The 11,331-nt window shown below is 40.0% G+C and overlaps 1 protein-coding gene across 1 annotated transcript; it reads left to right on the plus strand.

Moving 5' to 3' along the window:
• Nucleotides 1–621: 621 nt before the first annotated feature.
• On the plus strand, nucleotides 622–6,889 carry abhd5a (abhydrolase domain containing 5a). Its single transcript, XM_061664566.1, has 7 exons — nucleotides 622–706; nucleotides 1,779–1,861; nucleotides 1,944–2,322; nucleotides 3,210–3,361; nucleotides 4,143–4,254; nucleotides 4,319–4,499; nucleotides 5,430–6,889. Exons 1-7 carry the CDS (start codon nucleotides 663–665, stop codon nucleotides 5,547–5,549), a joined length of 1,071 nt encoding a protein of 356 aa, XP_061520550.1. The 5' UTR covers nucleotides 622–662; the 3' UTR covers nucleotides 5,550–6,889.
• Nucleotides 6,890–11,331: the final 4,442 nt, after the last annotated feature.

Raw genomic sequence — 11,331 nt, forward strand, 5'->3', positions numbered from 1 at the left:
CAACTATTTGTTTAAGCAGCCTGGGAGTTCTACAGTGAAAGAAAACACACATTGTTACGTCAAAACAGGAAAAAATATATAAATATTTGTCAAAGGAAATGAATGTATTATGTATGACTAAGTTTAGCATGCAACATTAACAGCTTGATAGGCCTAATAGATGGGGTATATGTTTGGGGCAAATTTGGCTTTCACAGTCTTTGGCTGTAATTGTGTCATTTGTTCTTTGTAGTCATCACAATGTACACATACCTCTTTTAGGCGTCATTTGGAGGCAAATTGTTTCATTTCCAATTATAGTTTTTTTAATCACACATGCGACCACAACGAGCTCGACGCTAACAAATTAGCTTTGTTTTGAATAACACTGTTGTGTTCAATGACATTAGGGGAACAGTAGGTACCGAGACGTCAAAGTGGCAAGACCGGGTGAAGATTCCACTACGCAACTTGAAACCGGAATATAACTCAACATCTATAATGGCATCAAGATACATTTTAACCTGTGGCAAATTATCCTCTTGAATTGTTTTATCCCACTACATGTGTTCGACAAGCATTCCAGTTAAGTCATTTTGCGCGGAGTGCAATTGAACGCAGCATGACAAATTGTGACAATTTTCTTTTCCTACTCGGTCGCAGGACCGCCGTTCAACTTCAACATGCGAAGAATGGCCGAGTGGGTTCCACCTGCCAAGGAGCAGAGGTACGCTTATGTTGTTGTTTTTTTAAAGCTCTTTAGCCCCTAATATTCGTTATTGTGCCTTCCGACCGGACACATTTCAACACTGTTCCGTTGTTTTCTTGAGCGAGTGACAACTCAGTTCGTCCGTGACTGGGGAAGTGCACCGAAGTTCCATGCCAAATAGACATTTTCAACATCTACTCTTTAATGTGAGCTAGATTGGCCACAAATGTGTGGTTTTTAAAAGGTTTGGGTACCTTGTGGTCTGTTCGGCGTATAGTTTATCTCGCTCCGTTGTTTGTGGAAAAACAACTTTTCAACTGCTCTCGTTGCCTGCCTGTCAGTTGAATGACCATTTCTTTTTTATTTTTAGCGCTAAACTTTTTTTGTTTTTAACGTATGTGTGTTGGTTTGTAAACAAGCCGACTTTTAAGTTTCACATTTAGTTTTTACATGTTGTGAACTGCTGCTAGAATGGATCGCCAGGGAAGTCCCAGACTGCATGTCAGCAATGATAACGAAAATGTCAAGGTCAAAGTTCAATGTATAGACAAGGAGCTGTCAGATGCTCAGGGCATCGTGTTCAGGGCTCGTTGTCATGGTGAAGCAGTCCTGCCACAACTTTCACCTCCTACGAAGCAACCGCCTTAGGATCTCTTTTATAGACGTGCTGGTAGGTCATGCATGAGAAGGGATATGTCTTCTAAGACAACCAGAACAGGTTTCAGTTTCTACCGATTCTCTGCCCTGAGAATTAAATGATCTGAACGACTGAGAATATTCACAGGGATTGAAGGGGAAATCATAATTTGGGTTTGAAATATAAATATCCTGGATCTTTTCTGCCACATCTCGTATGTCTTAAAATCCCACCACGAGACATCTATTTTTAATCAGCTTACCTGTAGAAATGTAAATTACGTCCAGCGTTCCATGTCGCTTTAGAGCAATTTACCTCACGCAACATCTTTTTGACAGACTCCTCACACATTCAATCTACGGTGGTAGAAGAAGGCTAAAACCAACATTCAAGCAATTTCCCCTGTTTTCTCAGTCACAATGTGTTCTGTGCTATGTTTTGTGTGTGTTTCAGCTCCTGGTTATTAAGTTGGCTTCCATCATGGTGCCCCACTTCCCTCTCTCAGCTTAAAGATGCAGAGGAGAAAATGCTGAAAAGTAAGCAATGTCAAAACAATGATTTTTTTTTTAATTTCTTTTTTGGGTTGTTGATTTACAGATTTGTCATCCATCTCTGCAGGTGTAAAGCAGGCTTTCTCCAGACAACACATCCGCATCTCCGATGGAAACTACCTGTGGACCATTGCGTTCCAGGCCTCGTCTGCCCCCCAGTCCAGGTCCCCTCTGGTTTTGCTCCACGGCTTCGGCGGCGGCGTCGCCTTGTGGACCCAAAATCTGGACTCTCTCTCCAGCAGCGGTCCAGTCTACGCTCTGGACTTGCTGGGCTTCGGCCGAAGCAGCCGCCCGCTGTTCAGCGGCGAGCCCGAGGGGGCCGAGGAGCAGTTTGTGGAAGCCCTGGAGGAGTGGAGGGAGAAGGTGGGCCTGGAGGAAATGCTGCTCCTGGGACACAACCTGGGAGGATATTTGTCCGCCGCCTACACCCTCAGATACCCTCACAGGTGCTATACTTGCGTTCATGACGATTATTCCTGAATATCTACTTACCAGGCACTTTTAAAAGTTGCATTTTCAAAATGAATTATAATTTAATATGTGACATTAATATTCATTCATCATTTATTTATATTTATAATATGTTGATATTATAATAACTCATATAATATGAGTGGCACGGTGGACGACTGGTTGACACACCTGCCTCACAGTTCTGAGGACCGGGGTTCAAATCCCGGCCCCGCCTGTGTGGAGTTTGCATGTTCTCCCCGTGCCTACGTGGGTTTTCTCCGGGCACTCCGGTTTCCTCCCACATCCCAAAAACATGCATTAATTGGAGACTCTAAATTGCCCGTAGGTGTGACTGTGAGTGCGAATGGTTGTTTGTGCCCTGCGATTGGCTGGCGACCAGTTCAGTGTGTACCCCGCCTCTCGCCCGAAGATAGCTGGGATAGGACCTAGCACCCCCGTGACCCTAGTGAGGATAAGCGGAATGGAAGATGAATGAATGAATATAATATGATCTAATGTGTGTAATCTAGTAATAATAATTAGTTCTCTATAAAATAATAAGTTTGGTAATTAATTGACATTGTAAGCGACGTCTCAATTTCATGATAGGTTTTATTATTGTCGTGGTAGTTTGTAATTCCATGACTAATAGTAGTAGTTGTACTACTATTATTATTACTAATTGTAGTAGAAGTAGTAGTAGCAGCGTCAGTCGTAGTAGTAATAGTAGTATGCCCCACTGATGTAGTTAAAAGTTGAATCTGGAAACTACAATCACAATCATAAACATTTTGTGAAGTTAATGTCTTTTACAGTGGCAGCCAATTATTATTAGATCTCATGAGACTGTTCAGGTGTACCTAATGTTGTGTGTGTGTAGGGTGAAACATTTGCTGCTGGTGGAGCCGTGGGGGTTCCCCGCCCGTCCTGAGAACCCTCACCATAACTCCATCCCAGTGTGGATCAGAGCCATGGGGGCCGTCATGAGCCCCTTCAACCCACTGGCTGGCCTCCGACTGGCCGGGCCACTAGGTTCGTACAGTACACACATTGATCACAATTTATCACCTCCCGGCAGATTACATAAGTGTCATTACGAAACATAAACGTGGTTTAAATAGAGCGTGTGGTTCAAGTTTACGGGCAACACTGACAGTAAATCACAGTGGCGTGATAGCTGTATGGCTGCAGGCAGGATTGCAATGAGTGTCTGACATTGCATCAGTAGAATAGCTGTCAGCAACGGTGAGAAGTGAGCCCATCCTATGCTGCAGCAATACCGCAAATTGATTTGTCCCCGTGACATAGCAAACTAGTGTTCGTGAGCTTGAACAGTATGCTCGTTCGTGTGTGAGATGAACACAGCATAATCCTCCCAAAAAATTGCGTTCATCACAATAAGGGCCACACTAAAAACAACAAATATATATATATGTTGTAACATAAAATTTGTAATCTTATGAGAAAAAGGCAGACATTTTTGAGAGAAAGTTATGTATTTTCAAGAGAAAAAAAAGTCATCTATTCACAAGATAAAAAGTCATCATTTTACAAGAATAAAATGAAACATTTAAAAACTATGCATGTTAGGTTCATTGAAGACTAAATTGTCAATAGGTGTGAAGTTGTTGTCTGTGTATACTGTATGTGCTGGTGACCAGTCCAGACGTAGCCCGCCTTTTGCCCAGTCAGCTGGGATAGGCTCCAGTTCACCCATGACCCTAATGAGTCCAACGCTATAGAAAATGAATAACTAGATGCCGTCATTTGAAAGAAACGACAGTATTCTTTGTATTTTCATTCATCCCTTCAGGTCCGACGCTGGTCCAAACCATCAGGTCCGACTTCAAGCAGAAATACTTGTCCGTGTTTGACGACAACACTGTGTCCAACTACATCTACCATCTGAACGCCCAGACTCCGAGGTAAGCGGATGGCATCCATTTTGTTTGACAAAGCTATTTAATAACACGTCTGTCTCCGTTTCAGCGGCGAAACGGCTTTCAAGAACATGACCATCCCGTACGGCTGGGCGAAGCGGCCCATGCTGGAGCGGATCGGCCAGGTGCAGGCGGGCATTCCTATTTCTTTTATCTACGGTTCACGCTCCAGCATTGACAGCGCCTCGGGATACGCCTTCAAGAAAACCAGGCCGGAGGTGGGAATCACGGTAGGTGCTTTTCCATGTCTCGCTTGCCAGTGCAGTACGATAAAGAGAGACTATATTTAACAAAATCTAATGGAGTTTTTACCCCTCCCACACATTGGAAACGCATTTCAACCTTTCCAGCATTGAAACGTTTTCCACCACCTGTTCTCGATCTCTCGCTGTCAAGTAATGCAAGACTGTCGTATTACATCACTTTGAGGTAATCCGGCAAAAGAGGCAATATCTGCTAGCTTTAACATGTCTGTCACGGCCAGTTGACGTTTTGTGTAAAACTGACGCGTAAAACAAAAGAGGATTAATCATTGTACATTTAAACATCAAAATGTTCAACCAAACCATGTCATGTCATCGAACATAAGTCTGCTATCTTAATGTTAACATGTAATGTGACTTGCCATGGACGGGCTACTGGAAATTATCATACAGGTTACGGTAATTATAATCCTTTCGAAAATACTGTAGCTACTTTAACGGACACAGAGCAGCAACACATACAAACAGCATACAACAATACTCACAGGCATATATTCTCTGTGGGAATAATGAATATTAAAACATCTAAACAATTAACATTTGCTGAATTGTTGCATCAAGGCATCAAATTTCTACACCACTTGTTAAATACTGTTTTAATGCGGAGATTTGTTGAAAAACAACAAATTATACTGTAATGGTTGATGACTTGAAAATTCCGCTTACTCTCATTTGCATCGACTATTTCGGAAAATCTGAGAAAAATATCTTTGGTGTAATAATTTGGAACTCAGTGTAGAACTAGGCTCCGTTCGTGAATCCTGAAGTTCGCCCACCCCTGCTATGGAGCATAGATAGATAGATAGATCGATAGTTTTCCTTGAGAGAAAATAAATAGCAATAAATAAACAATAATGAGACGTATCTCTTAGAATTCTCATTTCTTCTATATTGCAGGTGATTCGAGGAGCGGGCCATTACGTTTTCGCCGACCAGCCGGAAGACTTCAACCAAACGGTCCTCCGCATCCTCGCCAGGACGGAGAAAAAAAGCACAGACTTTAACTCAAAGCCTTGACGACTTCTTACTTTGTTTTTTTGTTTTTTTTTTAGCTAATACAGACTTTGAACAAAACCCCACTACTCAAAATGGACGGTCGAAACCATTTAAGCTTCTCTCGCGTGCACTTTACTGACCGAAGGCTCGTCGGCCGGTCGGGACAAACTCTCCCTAGGCCTCTGAGGATTGCGTTACAGAGCTCGTGTGAATGATGTGATCACGTGCTTTTGGGGGAAGCTGTTGGGCAACTTTTATCTGGATCTGGAAGGACAATTCTCCAAAGTTGAACGTCTTGTTTGGAGCACGGATCTATACGGAATGTTCTCGCAGATACGAGGGAAAAAGTAAATAGGACAAAGGGCAAGTGCTGCTGCTGTGTGCGCGTGTGTGTGTGTGTGTGTGTGTGTGTGTTGCAAATCGCCCAGCCAGCAGGTGTCAGCACAGCACACACACCCTCTCCTCTGGTCTGATGCCGCCAACAAAATCCAACAAAATTCAGCATCCATGGTGTTACAGGACAGTGATCCGAAAGAGTCCCAACACACACACACACACACACACACATCACAGGGTCATGCTTGACTAAAAATAGACTTACCCGTTTCAAGGGGCTGCATCACAAGTCAAACATACTGCTCCCTTTTTTTTTAGGAGGTTGGAATTCTGAAAAATAAAAATGACAAGGAAGTTGTTGCCTACATTCATGAAATGTGCAGTGTACGAGGTGTGTCGGAAAGGTTCCTGGACTGAGGTGACAAAAGATGCAGTGGATATAAAAAAAAGTCTACACACCCCTGTACAAATGCCAGCTTTTTGTGGGACCAAGAGAAATCATGTCCAAACTTATTCCACCATTGTGACCTATAACCTGTATAACTCAAATGAAAAAAATATTTCCGAGAAGGGTATTGGCAATAAACAACTGAGATCATGTGATTGCACAAGTTACCGCACCCTCTCATAACTGGGATGCGTGTGTTCAGAATGAACCAATCACAATACTCAAACTCATGTTTAATGGGAGTGCCCTTGATTAACCCCAAATAAAGTTCGGATGTTTTAGTAGGATTTTCCTGGCTTTTTTTCTCTTTCTTTCTCGCTTAAGCCTGAATGTTTGGCGATAACACTGACTGCTGCTTTGAACTGGTCATAATTCCTACCACCTTGAAAAAACACCTCCAAAGCGTGATTTGGCCACCATGCTGGTTGATCATCTCACCCACACTGAAGGAAAAAAACTCTTTGTGTTTGGGTTTGAAATATATATTTTGTGACTTTTTTGTCATGTCCATTCTTCCAGTCTTCCATTGGAACACAATGAGGAAATACTACCTGGTTAGCCAAGTGGAAGTTCATGTTTCTTGCTTTTTTTTTTTTTTTTTTTTTTGTGTATTTCCTTTTCCCACTATTTCATAGATCAGGGTTTATCACACTTTTCAGACCTAAATGAGAAGTGTGGGTCCTTCCTTGGACTCAAATGTACTGAAATGTAAAAAAAAAAATTGCCATCATATCAACATAAACTGGAAATAAATCCATCATAAACTACACTAAAGAATTCAATTAAAAGGCTATTTACCAGGATATTTGTGTTTGCTTCAATAAAGTGGCATTTTACTGTCAATAAAGTTCCCAACCTGAAATTTGAAACTCTGACAAGTACTGTAAGTACTCCTATTGTCTTTTGTTGCTTGTCATTCTGCACAGGCAACTAAAATACAGTCATGGACCAGCAGGAAGTGTATTAAGCATACTGTAGCTATCAAACAATGATGCAAATAACGCCTCATTTTGAAAAAAAAAAAAAAAGGAATCTTAATAAATATGCATGAGCTTTCAGGCCTAAAGCCTGGATAATGCAATACCAAAAAATAGATGTACATAATTGAGTTTGTTCAATATTCACTAGTTTTCTTATTATACATAGGCTGAAAATTGATGTAAGTTGTAGCAAATTCACACAAAATGTGTGATGTAATGTTTTAAAATTTTCTATATTACTCTAATGATAGTAAATTAATTAAATATACTATTAGTGCCACTTTTAACCTACTATTACAAAATTAAACCTTCCTGGTCAACTACTGTGTTGCACTAGTAACACTACTAAACCCAACTCGTAGGCATGTGTAATGCACTAGAAGCCTCCTGGACCCTACTATTGCACAAAAATGCCCACTTGTACTTACTCAATAGTAACTAGTGTGCCAAAATTGTCCAAGTAGTGAGTAGAAATTTCATACAGTAGTGGTGTACTAGTGTGCTGACTTGTCTTACTAGTGAGGACAAAGAGCATACCACTTCATGGACCTTAAGCTGGATCTCAATGATAGCGTATAATTGATTCAATATCCTTGACCTCCATCTTAGTAGAACAACGTTGACATTCTAATAGGACTACATGTCACTGGTGTGGCAAAACTGCACTAGTTGATATCTGCATGCTAGTGACATTATAAAATGCTGCCTTCCCCTACTGTAAGACATTTCTGCACACTGGTAGGACAACTTTGGCATAGCAGTGGGACAACTACATGTTACTAGTGAGCCAAAACTACTAGGGGGCCTTATGGAGCGTTAACATGATTTTGCACCAAGACAAATTCCCAATCATCAAAGTCTCGCCATCTCCACTGTGAAGTTAACGGCTCTGTATCCGGGCTTTGGCGTAACCTGACACAGTTGATATTAAACTCATTTCCAACTATTTCACACTCGTCCCGTGTCAACTAGAACGGAAGCTGGATATCAAGCATTTGGAATAAGTACTCAAACGGCTTTTCATTCTTCAGTGACCATTTAAACAAACGTTACTGTGCAGAGCATTTAACACAGTGTTGAACGTCTGACAGTACTCCCACACTAAAAAAGGATATTTTAGTTTGTTTGTACAGTTTGCTCCCCTCGAGGATGCAGGCAGGTGTTTAGACCAAACGTATTAGAAACAGATTACAACTGAGCCTAATTACTATCGTAATCCATTCTTGTGTAGGTTAAAAAAAAATAAAAACAAGATTTTCATGGGACTGGCTTGTAAGTGAAGGCTCCTTCTGCATCTGTCCATTTGTGTCATTGCAGAGGCATCAACAGCGCCTCACTTGCAGCGTCTCCTGGCAACAGCGTAGCCACGGAGACCAAAGTCTGTTGGACTGCCAAGCTCCCGGAAGTGAGGCTGCACTCGGACACGGTAATGATGGGTTGTTGCTACACGCAGACGCCCTGAGCGATGCTCAGGGAGGCGGCGACACAACATGCTTGCTTGCACGCTTGTTCAGAAAATCACATGGATGCTTTCAATATTCATGTTGCAATGGAATTTTAAATATTAACCCCAGGGAGAAAATAAATAAAGAAATACTTTCACTTCAGTAACATTTAAGAAAAATATATTTTATTAAAAAAAAATTAAAAACTGTCAAATTTTATATACATCGTGTATATATAAATACAAATGATGTAAAACTATACAAATGCATCTGTTTCTATATACATTTTATAATTAATTAACTAATTAGATCATTATTTAAGAAAATTATTTGAGTATTACACTCGTGAGTTTGGCCTTTGGCCCTAATACTGAGTGCATAAATAAATAAATAAATGCATTAATAGCAGAAAATTACTGCAATGATTTACTTTTTTACCCAATTAAACCTTTTGCATTTTTGTCATTTTGCTAAAGACTATAAAAATATATTAATTATACATTAAATGGGGAAAAAGCAAATACAATGAATAAATTGACAGTATAATTTAAATTTTGATATACAATTCATAAATTGGTGGAATTCCTTCCATTAATAAATCATTAAATAGATGAAAAGAATGTACATAGTGATTAATATAGTAGTTTGAGTATATCCACATAATATACTTTTATTATATGGTATACAATATATCATAAAACATTGTAGGCGTATATATGAATTTATATGCTCTTCACATATAATAATGACACAGTCGTTACGTATATCCACACACCATACTTTTGTTGCAATATTGTGCAGATACAGAACATGCGTGGCATCCAGAGCCTGCATGCTTATTGCTCGTCTCTCTCCGTCGCCCACACGGTCCCGTGGGAACGCAATCATTTCATTAGCACAAAATGAGTGAAGTGACAGTAGCTCACATCCTATGAAAGCCCCCATTAACACAAGCCCATCAGCGGCTTCGACTTCTTTCGTAGTAATCAGCAGCATTGTGTACTGCTTTAGAAAACGATAACAACACTAAACGGATGCTCTCTTTAAACACCATCTAAGGCACTTGTTCTATTCTCACAGGCCATTTTGGTGTTTAGAAAGTCCTCTGAGGGCCCTACTACATTTATGAATAACTATAATGCAGTAGCCAATGGAATGTAGGCGCCGCAGTGTTCCTGTAAAGCTGGCTTGCACTATATTTACAATTACAATCGTTCAAAAGCAAAAAAAAGCAACAGGCCAACTCAGATTTTGCTAGCAGGAACGCATAGTTAGCCTCGTTAGATTGACCATAACTACGCCTCACATTAGTAGCATAACATTAGCATTGTGGTTAATGATAACCATTACATCACTATAACTAAGTAACTTAGTAACAAGGTACCAAAAACAAAGAGAAAATGTCAGGAAATACCTACTAGAACAGCTGAACTTTATTCGGGGTTAATTCCATGCACTTTAAACGGTGGCAGGTGTGTGCTGCCTCCCATTTAGTACAAGTTTGAACGTGATTGGTTAATTCTGAACACAGCCACATCGCCAGTTATAAGAGGGTGTGCACACTTGTGCAACCAAATGATCTCAGTTGTTATTTTTTTCTGCTTCTTTCAAAAAGATTTCATTCTATTTTTCAAATGAGTTGCACAGGTTATATGTCACAGTCGTGAAGAAAAAATAAAGCAAAGAAAGTACAGCATTTGTTTATCGTTTTTTGTCATTTTTTTCGATGATTATGCAATGACCACATACGGTAGTTTTATTCAGAGCTGGCATTCTGACAATATGTTTTCAAATTTATTTCTTTATTTATTTTGCAGTGTGTAGTAGTACAGAAATGGACAAAATGTTCGAAACACCCAAACATGTGCAACTCTCAGACGGAACATAACAAAGCGCACTTTATTTTTATTTTTTTCACATTGTTCACATTCATGTCGCACTCTCACTTTGCTTCTCCATTGGGCAATTGTCTCCTCTTTCACAATACTCTGCATAGATTCACCTCTGGCATTTTCCACTCAGAAGGGTCATTCATTCAAGAATAGGCCCCTGTTGCGCACCAAATAATGAAGTTAAAAGTTCCAAAGCAGCTGCAAGGCATTTGGGCTGAAACTAAAAATATAGTGAAGACAGCTGGCAGGGAGGAGGAGGTCAGGTGGCAGACGCAAAGGGCAGCTGGGGGGCTTGGAAGGCGAGATAGGTGACACACATGGCACTAATCATAATTTAAACCAGTCACTGGCCATAACATTCGGAAGACCCACACAGAAAAGTCACCACAACCGTGTGGTAAGAGGTAGCATATGTTTGGTGTCGCTAAATAAGATAACCCTAATATTAGAAACAAAACTCTCACTATCATGTCACAGAAAACTCATTTTTTTCCCTGAGTAAATTTTATATATATATATATATATATATATATATATACCATTTTGAATCAACATTTATAGGTATACTGAATATTAATTCATTCTAAACTTTTTGTATATATTGTTGGCTTTAAAATTAGCCCTAATTAAACATGTTAACTAAAATGTAGTTATAAATAAAAATATAAGTATAAATAAATAAAATACAAGTATAAATAAAAA

The sequence above is a fragment of the Phycodurus eques genome, chromosome 20, assembly GCF_024500275.1.
Source record: "Phycodurus eques isolate BA_2022a chromosome 20, UOR_Pequ_1.1, whole genome shotgun sequence".
In the NCBI taxonomy this organism is placed as follows: Eukaryota; Metazoa; Chordata; class Actinopteri; order Syngnathiformes; family Syngnathidae; genus Phycodurus; species Phycodurus eques.